Genomic DNA, 17,136 nt, shown 5'->3' with positions numbered 1-17,136 from the left:
GTCCAAAAAAAATTTCGGAAAAAAAATTTTGGTCAAAAAAATTTTGGTCAAAAAATTTTTGGTCAAAAAAATGTTTGGTCAAAAAAATTTGGTCAGAAAAATTTTGGTCCAAAAAATTTTGGTCAAAAACATTTTTGGTCATAAAAATTTTCGGAAAAAAAATTTGGTCCAAAAAAACTCTCACCACGGTAAGGTGTCAGCCACGAGGGGGAGGAGATAAAAAGAGGATAGAGGGATCGATTCTCAAAACTGATAGCCCCCTGCTGCCAGTGCCGCCCCAATAGCCGCAGACAACGGGGGAAGATAGAGGCACCATTCCGTTATCTCCCGATGTCCGCAATCCAGAAAAGTCAAGATGAGACGACCGAATCAGCTTCTGCTCCGGCGGACATCCAGGCATGGTGCGAACGGGAGGCTTGACAGAAGTGATTGATTCTCAATTGAACTAGACACTAGATAAAAAAATCTATAGTCAGGTGGGTGTCCCCACCACAGAGTTTCCTAGGCATATGCCTAGGAAATCTATAAAAAGGCTAGAAACCAAAAATAACTATTGGGTTTGGTATTTAGCCTTGAGGCAAGTTACATGAACTTCCCGATATGTGTAAATAATCGACTTAATCAAAAAAAATGTGTTAATAATATACTTCATCAATATACTTCATTAATAATATACTTAAAGAAAACGATAATAATTTTAGCAAAGTTTGACGAATTTTTAAAATTAAACTACTTGTCGTAAGGCCGTAATATTACAGTAAGTTCTATAAGACCATGATGTATATCGCCAAAAAAAAGTTCAATGAAAATCGGCTTAAATTTTTATTTCAACAGTTAATTATAAGAAAACGGCTCGGTAGATTTTCACCTAAAATTAATCAGTACCATTTCCAACTAATATCTTTCGAATAGTTTTTGATTTTTTAAAATCGGTTCGGTAGGATGAGCTTAAATGTGGACGAAAAGTTTAACACTTTTTTTCAACAGTTAATTACAAGAAAACGGCTCGGTAGATTTTCACCTAACATTAATCAGAACCATTCCCAACTAATATCTTTCGAACAGTTTTTGATTTTTTAAATCGGTTTGGTAGGATGAGCTTAAATGTGGACGAAAAGCTTAACACTTTTTTTCAAATTGCAAAGAAACGGCTTGGCAGATCGTCACACAAAACTGACAAACGATAGTCCTCACCGAAATACATCAAATAGCTTTTAAATTACTAAAATCGGCTCAGCCGTTTTTGAGAAAACGTCGATCAAAGGTCTAATTTTGACAAATGCCAAAAAAACGATACCAATTTTTGCAAACTTTGACGAATTTTTAAAGCTGAATCAATTGTCGTAGGGCCGTAATATTTTAATATGATATAGAAGACTATGGTATCTACCGTCAAAAAAATAATCATAAAAATCGTCGAAATTTTATTTTAAAAAAATTGTTACAAGAAAACGGCCCGGCCGATCTCTAATCAGGTCGATTCCCAACCAATATATTTCGAACGATTTTTGAATTTTCAAAATCGATTCAGAACTGCGGGCTAAAACGTGGACGAAGGGCTTTTCACTTCTCTGCTATTTACGAAGAAACGGCTTGGCCGATCGTCGCACAAAACTGACAAACAATAGTTCTCATCGAGATACTTCGAATGGCTTTTTTTGGCGAGATACTTCGAAATTTTTGAAATCGGTCCAGCCGTTTTTGAGAAAACGGCGATTTACGGCAAAAAATCTGTTGATGCACACGCACACACACACATACTTTTTCCAAATTTGATCTCATTCGATTCAGAATGGCTTGAAACGTCGAGAAAACATAAAATTAGCGAATCGGATTTTTTGATGAAAATATAAACTTCTCCTTCGGAAAGTTAATAAACCAACAATGGTACGCAATAGAAAGAATAAAAAAGAAAACAGGTTCCAGTCACTTACTGATCGAAGTGATACGGATACTGATCTTGAACTTGAAGAATTCACACGAGTTAAGTCAAGGAAGCGTGGTCAAAAACAGGAAACAATGGAAATCATACAGGGGAATAATGACACGAAACCTATACCAGAAAAGGTACCACCAATAATAGTAAAACATAACTTAGACCTCAGGGCTATAAACTACATCACAGACGTTACGAAAGTGAATTTTAGTATACAATACATTGAAACGAATACCCATAAAATATATACTAAGACACTAGTAGATCACAACAAGATAAAGAGTACATTAAGAGATTGCAGTTACCAGTTTTATACGTATTCCACTGGAGAAACAACAAAGAAAATCACGCTAACAGGCTTACATCCAACAATTACTGAATTAGAGGTGTTTGAATTACTGAGTGTACATGGTATTCTTGTGCAAAAGGTCATACAATTAAAGAAAACATATTCTGATGGACAAAAACATAACCTACCAATTTATATAATTTTGCTTGAAAAATCGCAAGACATGTCAAAAGTAAAAGAAATAACGAACTTAAATGGTCACATTATTAAATTTCAAAATCTTACAATGTCATAAATGTCTAAGTTTTGGACATACGTCCATTTCGTGTGATATGAAATATAGATGCAATAAATGCACAAAAACACATTCTCCTGGCTGCTGCCAAAAATCATCAGAAGAAAAGCCCCAGTGCGTTAACTGTAAAGACTAACACCCAGCAAACTATTCAAAGTGTACATCCTTACTGAATCACAAGGCTAAAAAACAACAGATTCATGCAGTCACTGAACCTAAACCTATGACAAAAAGCTATTCTGAAACCCTGAAGCCGAGAGATGCCAGGCACACTGTCCAGATGGAACTACCAAAATTCCAAGCTATTCCTGAACAAAGAAGTACACCATCAACTTCATCGTATCAAGATCCTGATTTTAACTCCACCGAAGGCATTTTTGCTGCAATAAGTCAAATCAAGTTGCTTTTTTCAGATCCTGAGATAACAAGAAATTTCAGGGAACTTTATGCACTTACAAAGACTATAAATACTAAAATGACATACAATGAAAAATATACTACAATTTTAAATTTTCTTAATAAATATGCCCATAATTGACAAGTATGGAATAAAAATAATGTTTTTTAATTCAAATGGAATAAAAAATAACGTTGATGTACTCAGACAAACGATTGTTCGTGGCAAAAATCAGGTGCCACGTTCCTCAAAGAACATTTAAACAGGCTTACTAGAATAATTACTGAGGGCATAAGGGTTCATCGTAATAAAATATGGGCTGATAAACTAACAAATATTATCCAAATAAAATTTGGTACACTGCAAAAAAACTGACCCAAACTTCTACTCCCATACCATATTTACATACAAATTCCAATAACTTTGCAACAACACCCGAACAAAAGGCCGAAATTTTAGCATCCAACTTCGAATTAGCACATCAGTACAATATTTCTATTACTCAAAATGCTTTTGAACAGACTATTAATTCCAGGGTAAGACAATATATAAACAATACATATAACAAAAATCACAAAATAGAGATAGTAACAGTTGCGGAAGTTATAAATATTATTAAGAAACTGTCTGATAAAAAAGCTCCAGGACCAGATGGTATACAGAACTTAGCAATTAAACAGTTACCTATTAAAGCTATTATTCTACTTACACGAATAATATATAAAATTTTTACAAATGGACATTTTCCTGTATCATGGAAATGTTCTAATGTGGTATCAATATTTGTGGTATCAATAATGTGGTATCAAGCCAGGAAAACAACCAAATCTACCACAAAGCTACAGACCTATAAGTCTATTAAATACAATAAGCAAAGTAGTTGAAAAAATACTGCATGTTCGATTTAATAAATTTTCAAGTGTTAATAACATCATACTAGAAACTAAATTTTAACAAAACGACACACACAGGTCTTGTACTAATAGATTTTGAAAAAGCTTTCGATGAAATTTGGACAGATAAATTTACAATTTCCGCATTACATAACAAAAGTCATCATTTCATATCTTAAAGATCGTACATTTCAGGTTCAAGTAAATAATAAACTTTCAAATCCTAAACGTATAGTAGCTGGAGTGCCTCAGGGATTCTTACTAGGACCAACATTGTTTAACACGTATATATATGATATCCCTACTGACAGCAAAACAAATACATTAACTTTTGCGGACGATACTGCTCTGTTCACATCATCAAAACCAGTAGTGGTGATAGCTAACAAGCTACAAAATCACATAGATAATATAGCAAAATATGCAGAAAAATGGCACATAAAAGTAAATCCCATAAAAACGAAAGCAATAATTTTTTGGAAAGGAAATAAGTTGAAAGAAAAGCCTATAGAAATAAAAATTTCAGGACACAAAATTAAATGGACAGATGAAGTTAAGTACCTAGGACTAACACTTGATAGGAAATTTAACTTCAATACACATATAAAAAAGAAACTGGCGCAAACATATGAGCTTCTAAATCTCTTAAGACCATTATTGAACACAAAGAGTGTTTTAAATACGCGTAATAAAAGAAGAATATATCTAACGTTGATCAGGCCATGTCTGATGTATGCTGCCCCTATATGGAACATGACATCGAGGACAAACATTAAAAAAACTACAAATTTTACAAAACAAATCACTGAGACTTATACTGAACCTGATACGTGACCCAACTACCGGACACTACTACCCAACAAAGCTCTTACACGAACAAGCAGACATACCGACTGTGATTACCCACATTAAGAAAATGACGAAAAACTTCTACGAAAAATGTAAAGACCATACCAATAATAATTTTAGAACCCTTGGACAGTACACGCGTGACATCATATGGTACGGCAAATACCCAATGCCAAACTACATTCTGGACGACACAAATAAGAGTATCTAATAATATACTTTAAGTATGTAAATTAAATATTTATTTAAAGATTGTGCTTTTTTTGAAAAATGTTTGAACTTTCTTTTTTTTGATCACAACCGTTATTTTATTTTTAAACAAAATGTATAATTTAAAGTGGATAGTTTGTAGTATTAAATAAGGGTAAAATACTTTTAGTAGTAAACTCATAAATCATGGTTATTGTATATTATATTATAATATATTGTAATAAAACAGAAATAAACTAAAAAAAGTACGTGCGTACCTTGCGCGCTTGATTTTTTTTATTTCACGACAAGTTTGTAATTTTGATGAAAATATATTTTATACGCGTATATTTTGTCCTCATTTCATTTATTCATCTTTCCTATTTGTACTACTTATATTGAATTATTTCATATACCACATATATATATATATATATATATATATATATATATATATATAATCATTAATATAACCATTATCAGGTAATGGTAACCAAGCAGGGTACTGGTTCAATATGTCTCTTCGAAACAGGGTGGTTTTCCTAAAAGTATATAGCTGGAAAACTTGATATAAGCGAAATGCAAAATCTTCCGAAAGCCACTTTATTTGGACAACACTAATTTAAATAAAACCATGGACTATAAGCTTTGATTTTTTGGGGAAAATAATTTTGGAAACAAAATTTTGGGAAAAAAAAATGTGAAAAAAATTTTGGAAAAAAAATTTCTTGAAAAAAAAATCGCACAAATTAAAACATCCACATTTTCACTCACTTCAATCTTGTAAAAAAATATTAACAAGATTGAAGTGTGGAAAAACGTAAGTGAGAGGTTTGTTTGTTTGATACTGAAAATGTAGACAGAAAATTGAATGGAGAGAAAAATTTAATTTTTTTGGCATGTTTAAATTGAGTGAAAACCCATGAATGCATTAATAAAATCCCCATACAAGCATTTACAATTTTTGTTTGTGGACAAATAACATAACCTAACTACATGGAACTAGTAACTATCAATCAATATTGTAAACAAAAACATTATATGTGAAGCACTTTGTGTACAATGAACGAATGTATTTTTCATGCCATTCGATATTAGTTTATTAGCCTCCCATTTACAAGAAAACTTTCACACGATGTCCAAGGGAAACGCGTTGCACTAACTTGTACTAAGTTTGCACAAACCGAATGTCACATTTAGAGTTGCCGAATGGGAAATATTTCTTGCACAGCTAACATAAATTATTTCAAAAGTACTCACCTCATAAGGAGGCTCTTCTTTTTGCCATCTTTGCCCAAAAGGGTGCTCACAGAGAGTACTCACATTTTCATAAAAGCCGTGTGAAGTTTGTAGCTTCAAAAGCCTGACTACACATTTCTTGTTTGGTTGCGTTCCAAGCAGTTTGTTATCTGTCATTTTTCTGGCATGTCGATTTGAGTAGCCTGTACAGTTCTACACATTTCTCACAGTTCTTAGTACGTATTTTTTTAACCCGAGTTCGTTATTATTTTTTTGTTATTTATTCTCTTATTCTCTTGTATTTGAACAATTTTACCTGCACTTATATTATCTCTTTAGGTTTTTCGTATTTGTGAGCGATTTTATGTATTAGCATTATTTTTTTACTGCTTTTTATGTAGTTCAGGAATTTAGGTTACTACGTTCCCATATTATACTTTATTTAATTAATATTGTTTTCTTATTTTTAAGTGTAGGTTACAAATTTAGGTTATTTTAATAATATTACATTATTATTTAATAGGGTTTACACAAAAACCCAACGTTTCAGCAAACCGGTTTTCGAATTTTAATTTTACCAGAAAACCGGTTTTCGAATTTTATATAGAAAATAAAGTTTTGCTCGAATATTCTGTAATAACAAAAATTTACCCGCTAATTTAGTGTGTTTTAAAGCAGTATTTGACTGAATTAATTTATTGTTCAATTTTATGGATAGTAAACAAAGTTATTTTAATTTTACTTAGTAGAACAAAATAATAATAGTTTATCTGGATTAAATAACTTTGAAAATAATTATTAGTTATTCATGCATCATTTTCACATATAACAATGAAAATATTTTTATGATAGTGAAAGGACAGTGAAAGTTTTCAAATAAACAAAAATAATACATTTTTAAATAAAAAGCATTTATTAAATTAAAAAAAATTAAAAAATATTACGTAGATGTTGATACATACTTGTTAATACCAATTTTAGTTTTAAAAACAATTAAGCTAAACCCCGAGTATTTTCCATTCCGAGCAATTTTAATTAATTAATTTTAAAAATTCTAATTTTTTTTTTGTTTAATAAAATATGATTTCAAAAATCTCAGAACGTCTATCGATTTGTTACTTATAAAGGCCCTTTGTTTACCGACAAAATTTCCCGAAATAGAAAATACTCTCTCACTTGCGACGGAACTAGGCTTAATTGTTTTTATAAGCCTTATATAATAATTCTGAGTTTTTTAACTTCCCGTAGGGCGTTACGTTTCAAAGGTTTCTGAACATTTTGGCATACCTTAAAGAAAAAAAATGATGTATGTGTGTGCGTGTGTGTGTGTGCGGATTCAAATTCAAAAAACATTTTACTTGTATTGACAATCGAACAATTGAAGAACCGATCAAATTTTCATAAAGGCAGGTCTAGCGGTTTCGGAGATCTAATGAACTCTGATGACATATGCACATCAAATTATCAGATATTTTATAGAGATTTTAACAATAAGTATAAATTTTATTTGCATTTCTATGGGTTCCGTACCAATGTTTATTCGTTAGACGGCGACGCGGTGCTTACGCGCTTTTACATTTTGTCTCTATGCAGTTAAAGCAGTACGATTGCTTTGAAAAAAAGTTCAGAATTTCCAAAATATGTTAAAATAAGGAAAACATTTTTTTTTCAAAAAAAAATTTTTTTTCAAAAAAAGAATTTTTTTGTCTAATTCCTAGTTTCTCAAAAATCTAATTTTTTTTAAGTAAAATTTTTTCAAAAATATCAATCGTTTATAAAAAAATAATAATATTTGGTACGGGATGATTCCAGCAATTTGCCTTAAGGCACGATGCCCTAATTGCCTTAAGACAGAATTCCACTTACAGCTAATTGTTCTTTTATTTGTGGCTTCTAGGACTGAAAACTCTTTTTTTTAAGTTTGAGTAGAGAAAGTTACTTCTACAAGAAGTCACACTGATTTAAATTAATATATACACTGGTTTAAAAATCTAAATTAATATATACATTAGATAAAAGATAACACAAAACCATTCTGGCAACCATAGCAGACTGATAACATTCCAAATGCTATTGAACCGATATGATTCCAAGAATCAAAACGCTTGCATCTATATATCTTTTATATTTGGCTATATTTGTCACTTTGCATTTATACATTGAAAACCCACTTTTTCTACTAAAAAACGGTTTTCGAATTCCATAATTTTCGTCAAAAAACCGGTTTTTAAAAACCGACAAACCCTATTATTTAAGATCTTCCGTACGTATTTTATGGTTGGCTTCCTAGACAATATTAGAATATGATATATTCGTAGATAAAGAAAAGTATTATTTGCTTTATGTATTGTTTAGTTTATACATTTTTAAATTAAGATATATTTTAGGTTATTTAATTAATTTTAATAATAGGATATGTTTGTGATATTAGCAATCAAACACTTTGAAGTCGACATGAAAAATTATTGCAAAATAGCATAACAGTACTACTTAATAATTTCCGTAATATTATAATAATGCAATTTGAAGCGTTTTGTTCGCTATAATACTATACAATATAAAATAATTACATATCAAAGATAACAGAAATAGAGGTTAAATGCATCTGTTTGACAATTGCAACACTTATTTTATTAATGCCTAAAATTTCACTATTCTGTTATGATTCTGTTAGTATCATTGCTTTGTATATCACATAATTTTTTGACGTTGGTGCGCCATTGTGCAAAACGTGCAGGTTAATGGCTAATTTTTGACAGCTCAATAACTGCACCAAGCGTCGTGTGTTTGCCCGACAATAAAAAAATAAAAAGAAAAGAATTTAGCACAGATAAAAGAAATATTTAGCATAGATTCGTTTCTATTAACGTATTGTGTAGGGCTCCAAACAACAAATTCGATTGTAATAAAAAAACGAAAAGCTTTAAAAAAAATATTTATTATCGACGAAGTATGATTTTGATTCAACATAAACCAACCAAAATAATATACTTAAGAAAAATAAAAGTTAATTGATATTATTAAAATTAATAAAATTATGAAAGAAAGGAAATCATACAAAATATAACAAAAGCAATAAATAAATGGATAATACAACAAAAAATTTAAATGATAGCTAGAATAAAAAAAAAGAAAAATGATAGATTATACACTAACACTTTATATGTCATTATAACATTTTTTTTTTTGATAAAAATGTGTGCTAACAAATTAATATTTAAATGTTTATGCTTTCTTTGTGAATGTATGTGCTTCGCAATTCATGTTAATATAGTGATGAATTAATTAGAAAGAAATACACTTGCGTATTGTAATTTTCAAAGAAAACTGTAAAGTGACAAATACACGTTATCACAACAATTCAGATTAAATTTACATATATAATTACTCAAACTTTATCAACCTAAAATTTTGATTATAAATCAATTTTTATTTTTAAAAAATATTTATTATACAACAAGAATTACAATTATATAAATGTTTCTGCTATGGAGAATATCAGTTTATCATATTTATAATTATAAAATATTCAATAATAATGAACTATTTAACAAATGAACCATTTTAGTATTGTAAAAATATGAAACTCTCTTCTAAACCTTACGAATAAATGCTTTTCAATGAACAAGCCGAATTGAAATGCACATTTGTGGAATATAAATAGTACATAAATATATAATTTAAAAAATAATTTGTTTCCTTCACTTCAAATGGCGCATGAACCTAAATTATGCCACTAAAATTATGGTGCCATTGTGCAAGATACTCATATGTATCTGATCCTGAAATGTTTCACAACGATCTAGACGATGTGTCTCATGTATATAATTTCAAACTATATCTAAATCGTTTCAATAAAATCTACTCTAGTGGAGAAAAAAACCACACAATTAAAAGAATTAATATTTGTTTGGTCCGCAAAATAAGTAGGCTTTTTATCATAGAAACAATATGATATTTCAAATTAATCTAAATATTAATCAAGACAGTGTTCATTGAAAAAATGCTACCACATTTCATAATATATAGTTAAATTAAACAAGTAAATTATCTTAAGAAAAACTAGATTCAAAAATTAACAGCGCGATTGAAATTACGAAAATGGTTGTTACAACGAAATAGAAGTTTCAAAGTCAATTACTTATCTGAAGAATCAGCATGGGTGGTGCCTCGTACCTTACCTTTTTCTAATATGTGATATTTCAGTTAAAAATAAAAGTGATTATTGTAACACATAAAATCGGTAGAGAAGTGTCGCTAAAATGCCCAGAACAATAGGGAGAATCCATGTTTTCAGTGAGCTGAAAATAAAAATTATTTTTTACTCGGTATAGGATTTAAGACTATCAACTAATTATTGAAGTTGTTTCAAGATTCTCGCATAAGCCATGGTGAATATAATCTTGATGTAGCTTCACAATATAATTTATTGAGAGTTTCTAGCCGAATGCAAAAATAATTTAAGCGTACTAGAAAAACAAACTGTTGACATTTCAATTGCAAAAAACTAAAATCACAATCATAGAATATAATTTTTTGCCAAAAAAATCAAATAGTCCAAAAGATATTATGCATATTTTTATATTTGGCAGCTAGAAAAGTTTAAGTTCGCATTTAAGAATAGCGTTTTAATAAATATTGTGTTCATTGAATAACATGAATGGTTCTAAATATTAATGCATTTCAAAAATAATAATAATAATACAACATAAAATATTTAAGAATAAAATTACTTATATTTTTAGGGTAATATTAATAACTATAATATAAAATACGAAGAAATCAAAACTTTTATTACTGACTTTCGAATTAAAATCAAATTCTTAACCTGGTAACATAGATGTCCAACAAATAACGTTTGAAATAGATAAAGTTAACGAGATACCAGTTTGAAAAACCTTGTAGATGATCTTGCAAATTTTATACGCTCCGACAACAGATAAAAACGCATGTACATACCTCGTAGGTAGGAAGAAATTTTGCGCGGTAATTTCAGGTATAGCAAAAAGCATAAATTTTGAATAGTCTGGAATAAAGTTAATTTATATTATTGAAAATCTTTACTAAAATTTACTAAAAATATTTACTATTGTCGACAACATTGCTATTGAAATAACGAAATATATAAATAAATAAATAATTAATTATGAAAAAACTAACATTTTATAATTTTGGGACACTCTCCAACTATATACCATAATACAAATATATATATATATATATATATATATATATATTTAAACAAATTATATTCAGCATGGCAAGTATTTCGTGAAACATAAATCGACTCTCACGTATTCTTCGATGAAAATTCACATACATTGACATATAATCTACAGATGAATGACAGCAATAAGAATCTTTCGAAATAAACAAGAAAAAAACAGTTAACAAGAAATGAACACAATTTCAATATAAGTTAATAATTACTAATGATAAAATTAACATGCAGTACAATTCTATATATCTCACACTTCAATACGAAATAAGAATTAGACAAAGACAAATAAAAATAGCTTTTAACGGTAATTTTATTAACAATACGATCAAATAATACTCACTTAATGATAAAAAAGATAAACTTAAACTTGCATTTAAAACATTTTTTGTTAAATTTTGTAAGGCACATATTTCCATAGAAATTGTCAAAATTGCCCTATAATATATGTATATAGACATAAAAACATTAATATAAAAAACCTAACATTGCTAATGAGAAATTAATGTATAAAAACTAATTGCATCATATAAAAGTAAATAGATGAAAAGTAAAATATTGAACCCAATATTTTCCTCTTATTTTAGATAAAATAAAAATTCTAATGTAAGGCAGTTGAAACTGTACTTAGCGTTTTTGATTCGATTATCATTATTTAAAATAAAAATTTAGTGTAACCTGCCACGGAAAAAATGGATAAATTTTCAGCGTTATTCAAAAATGCCGTCAGAGTAATTGATTTTATTTTGCCAACAAAATGTTTGTGATTGCATTTCTAATTAGAAGAACTAAAAAAATATTCATAAAATTATTAATTTGAAACACATTCTAATATTTTTGCAACCCATCATTTTATCAGAAAACACGAAATGACAAACAATTACAATTATATCGAACGTCAATTATACAATAAAATGTAATATCAGTTTTCAATGATTTTTTTTTATTAAAGATAAAATTCAAAAATTATTTACGCATATTAAACTAATAAAAAGGTATAAAAAAGTAACCGGCGGAACACAACCATAATTTAAGCACAAGTTAAAATAAATTCGTTCAAAATATTTGTCATATATCTTATATTAAAATATAAATTAAATAAAAAGTAAAAATCTAAGACTAAATAAAAAGTTCAATATGTGTATGTATTGAAGATTCATAACATTTTTATAAAAAAAATATATAAATGGAACTCATTTTCAACTAGGTTAGTACCAATAATAATAATACGAAAAAAATCCATACGCACACAAATATTTATTAAATCAAATAAATGATTTCTGAAAATTGCTCATGACATGCCCATACTTTTTGATTGGTTTAGTAAATCATAAAAATCAAATTTACAACGTGATGATGGGACTATTTTACTTTATCATATGTTGAGTGTTTGTCTAAAAAAAATAGTAATTTTTTCTAGTGAAAACATTTTCCAAGATCAATCTAATTATAAATGTAACTGAAAACGAAATGCTCACAACAAATCTATGCTTAATACGAAAAGTGCTGAAGTCAAAAAACTATGTGAAAATTCTTGAATTTTAAAAAATATCCCATTTTCACCTTTATTATCAATCTACAAAACCGATTCCGAGATTTTTACTTGTTTTTCTTTAAGAGCAAACGCACTTTTCTTTGTCCTCGCCAGCTTGTTGGTTGCTCCAGTCTGGAAGTGCCTTTTCTTGGGTCTTTTTGCGCTCGTGTTCGACAATTTCTCCTATTTTGTATTTCCTCATAAGTTCACGGGCATCCGAGCTGTGACCTACATCCTCGAAAGCCTCGGTACCATCCTTACCAGCCTGCTCCAGCAGAACTTCTTCACCTCCAGGATGCTACAAAATAACATATATAATAAGGTAATTCTAGAAAAAGTTAATTATAGAAATTAAAATTTCAACAAGTTAAAACATTTTTTAACTTCCCTTAGGGTAAGTTATTGTAATGGGCCAAAAATCGAAATTGAAAATTTTTACATTTCTTTACATTTTGAAGGTTTCTGAACATTTTGGCATACTTCAGAAAAAATGGATGTATGTGTGTGTATGTATGTATGGATACAATTTCATGTCCACGTTTTCGGGCGCACAGATCAACCGATTTGAATAGTTCAAAAAACATTCCATTCCTATTGATAGGGAGATGTGCTGATTAGTTTTTGGCAAACGCAGGTCCATCCGTTTCGGAGATGCGGAGCAAAGAGTGCAGAAAATAGAATTCGAGTTTTTGAGTGAACGGAGCATCCGATTTGAATGATCTAAAAAACATTCAATTAGTAATGATTGGGAGAAGTGATTATTAGTTTTTGACAATGGCAGGCCCAGCCATTTCGAAGATACAGGGCTAAATGTGCAAAAAATGGCAGTTTTTGAGAGAACTAAGCGTCCAATTTAAATGATTCAAAGAACTTTTAGCTTGTTTTGTATAAAAAATTGTATCATTTTTTTTTTTTTTTTTTTTGTATATCGAAACTAATTCATATTCTATTTTTAATTCTGACTAAAGTTCTAATATACTTTAAACAAATAATTTTAACTTTGCAATTCAGTTTATATAATTCTTATAAATATTAGACAATGTTACAATATTTATAATAATCTATTTGAAAACATTCAGTATTCCTCGAACATTTCGTTACGGTACGGGAAGTTCCAGCAATTTGCCTTAAGGCATGATGCCATACACCCCACTAGTTGTATTATTCAAAAATATAAACTAAAAAAGAAAAATATTCAATAGTGAAGGATAATTATTTATTTTTACTTGTTTGCTTAAAAACATTCATCATATAAATTTTCTGATTTTGCTCTCCTCCGGCCAAATTAGTAAATACACCTAAGTCTGTTTTTACACGGTCTTTTTGTACACGGTTTTGATATAACACGGTTTGAAAATTGAATATTTTTAATTTTTTTACACGATTTTATTCCACTTAGCACGATTTGAAATTTTATGTACTTGAATTTTTTTTTTGTCAAATTTAATTTTTGCGAAGTATGTTCATATCACAAAAAAGTATTTATGAAGGAAAAAAGTCTGAAACCATCGATAGTATCGATAGTTTGCGAACACTAGCTTAGATTCAAGTGAATTCCCCTTTAGCGCGTACAAACAATTTTTTCTGGTCAAAGCAAATGTGAATAGCACTAATTTAATTCTTGTTCATAAAAAATTCTTGTTTTTCACTAATTTTAATAGGTTTTAGAGATTAGGAACAAATCACCCATTTTTGTATAAGATCAATGTCTTTTTTTACACGTTTTTTTTTACACGGATTCTTCTGGAACCAATCTCCGTGTAAAAACAGACTTAGGTGTATTAGTATTACAAAACGTGTATTATACTAAATAAATCTGAACATAATATTACATAGAATATGAGATGTTTATTCTTGAATTCAGTTTTACACCTCGTGGTGTATAAATGCAAATATAATAATCAAGTGTAAATACAAATGTAGACAAATGCTCTATCAATGATAAATATAAATTTGGAAATATACATCAAAATCCAATTGTTTAAAAACCTCCAAGTTTATTTTTGTATATGATATGAATAACTTTCTTTGTATTTTTAAGCGTTCGCACATAAGTGTTGTGTGTTTAGTATGTTAATCATTTTATAAGTATGTTAAAAGACCTCATGTATATTTTTTTTACTCTTATATAATTAAATGTATTAAAAACTCTTTGTTGTTATTGGTTAGCTTATTTATAATATTATACCACCGTAAGACTTCATATAAATTTTATAATAACAAACAAATTATTGCAAATGTTTTTTTTATTTCACAATATAAATTGCAGCTATGCTTAATAGACACCTAGCAAATATAAAAAATAGTACTATTATATATTTATTTCAAATCTATCCTTAAAAAATCTTATTCCTGAAGTTCAATTTACAGATGGTGCGTGCGTATAAATATTGATCTTTACCGTGTTGCTTTTATCTACAACAAAAATAATTGGTTAGAAGTAATAGAAAGCAAATAGGTAGAAGAAACAAAAGTTTATAAAACATTATTATATTTACGGTTAGTTGTCACGAAAATCTATTAACTAAATACAATATCATTTTAACCAAACGTCAAGTTTACTTACAAATAATAGAATTCCTAGCACGAAACGTGCCTTCGCGGTTTGCATAAAAATAAACTTAAGTAATTATTGTTCTATCATATTTTCGGCATCTGACAAAGATATATTAATATTACTTATATTGCCATTGTGCTAGCTTTGTTTCAGTTTAATAGTAATATATTCACAACGTATCAAAGGTCAAACGATTTCCTACCAGAGGCGATCAACTTTTAATTGTATTGTAACTGAGCAGATATTAAATGATAGAATAAGAAAACGCATAAAATGATTGATAATTACATGACAAATAGTTTGCAAAATATGTCGGATCAAAAAATATGAGGTATTATAATGAAAAAGAGAGCAGCAGGCATACAATAGCTCCGGAGCGATGAAAAAAACGGTTCCAGATGATCATACATATAGAGATATATATAGAGATATATATATATATATATATATATATATATATATATATATATAACATCGTCAAAAAAATAGATATTGAGATGATTTTTTTAAATAATTCTAAGGTTTTTAGCTTTCATAATATCAAAAAATCTCAAAATAAAAAATAAATAAATAAAAACCGAACAACCCCCTTAAAACATGAATAGGTTAACCATTGGGTTACCATCTAAAACATCGACGTGAGAAGAAGTTCGAGCACAACTAATCATAGAACGGAAATTCGGATTGCAGTTAAATGTGTTAAATAAAAATACAGATTTTATGAATTTCTAATAAAATTTATTACAATTTAAAAAAATTTTGAAGACCTCTCTATAATATACATTACTGATGTCGATATTTGAGTAATTTCATATGCGGATGCAAATAATTTACTGCAAATGATTATTGCACATGCAGATAATTTACTCCTTGCCGAAAAAGAACCTAAGATTTTAAAAGATACCAATGGTAATATTAACAAGATTAATATACTATTTTAAAAGTAACATTAGTTTGTTTAAATAAATAAAAAACTTAAATAAATAAAAAGGCCACAAGAACGAGTACCGAAATCTTCAACAATTTTCAAAATTTTCAGATATCATTACAATTAATTTCAGACGTAATACTTAATTTCTGCAAAGTCGAAACAATACTGCGGAAAATAAATGTATGATTATGATGGTCATAAAGTAAGTTTGGGGCTGTGATAGCCCCATTTAGAACTTCAATTATGTGAAGTACTTATGTAAGCTTTAATAATTTAAGTGGTAATCATATCGAAGTGCCCAAACGGGTAAAATTAGATAGATATATCTATTTTAAACGTAGACATTACTCAATCTAGACAACTTGTTACGAGAACGACTACCTACTACTTGATAATGACATAATAATTACATGAATTGATCATCGAGTATTTTATTTTTAGATACTTTGAAACTTTTATTATTACAATTTTTTTGCATTAAACAAACTTCAGGTATCATAATGGGAGTAATAACTAGATCCCATATAAATTAGGTTTAATCAGTTTTCATGCAAATTAATAATAAAAATATGAAGTTATTTGTGTATTAACGAAAAAAATAGAATTTGTCATTAGTAATTTCTAAAATAATAAACTATTGAGTGTACATCGTTAAACCTTATTTATTAATATATATATAAATTTCGTAAATTATAATATTAAAATATATTCAATGAACGTAAAAGTAGAATTGTCAGTAATTTCAGATTTTTTATCACTAACAGTTCTGACGTCTGATATTTATAAAAAAAAGTATCAAAAGAGCTCCG

General features: G+C 28.5%; 2 protein-coding genes across 2 annotated transcripts in view; both read right to left on the bottom strand.

Moving 5' to 3' along the window:
* Window positions 1–6,264, bottom strand: part of LOC113386017 (voltage-dependent calcium channel type A subunit alpha-1-like) — a 33,708-nt gene extending 27,444 nt beyond the window's left edge. Inside the window, 2 exon segments of the mRNA XM_026623829.1 lie at window positions 3,314–3,383; window positions 6,109–6,264. Coding sequence (XP_026479614.1) covers window positions 3,314–3,383; window positions 6,109–6,264 — 226 coding nt within the window.
* A 3,523-nt stretch (window positions 6,265–9,787) lies between these two features.
* Window positions 9,788–16,826, bottom strand: LOC113386016 (cytochrome b5-like). The gene is made up of 3 exons (XM_026623828.1): window positions 16,815–16,826; window positions 12,935–13,137; window positions 9,788–10,388 (listed from the first exon to the last, which is right to left on the bottom strand). The coding sequence occupies exons 1-3, from the start codon at window positions 16,824–16,826 to the stop codon at window positions 10,310–10,312; spliced, it is 294 nt and encodes a 97-aa protein (XP_026479613.1). The 3' UTR covers window positions 9,788–10,309.
* Window positions 16,827–17,136: the final 310 nt, after the last annotated feature.

This window comes from Ctenocephalides felis, unplaced genomic scaffold, assembly GCF_003426905.1.
Source record: "Ctenocephalides felis isolate EL2017-DRISC unplaced genomic scaffold, ASM342690v1 CF-g0.4_SCAFFOLD_03571, whole genome shotgun sequence".
NCBI classification, from domain to species: domain Eukaryota; kingdom Metazoa; phylum Arthropoda; class Insecta; order Siphonaptera; family Pulicidae; genus Ctenocephalides; species Ctenocephalides felis.
The sequence above is the reverse complement of the archived record's forward strand: the minus strand, read 5'-3'. Positions and strand labels throughout refer to the sequence as shown.

Bases quoted from the DNA above. Each gene is read 5' to 3' on its own strand.
- LOC113386016 (XM_026623828.1), bottom strand. The intron at 10,389-12,934 runs GTGCGTTTGCTC...TTTTATTTTCAG, and splicing joins GCTGGCGAGGACAAAGAAAA to CTCACTGAAAACATGGATTC.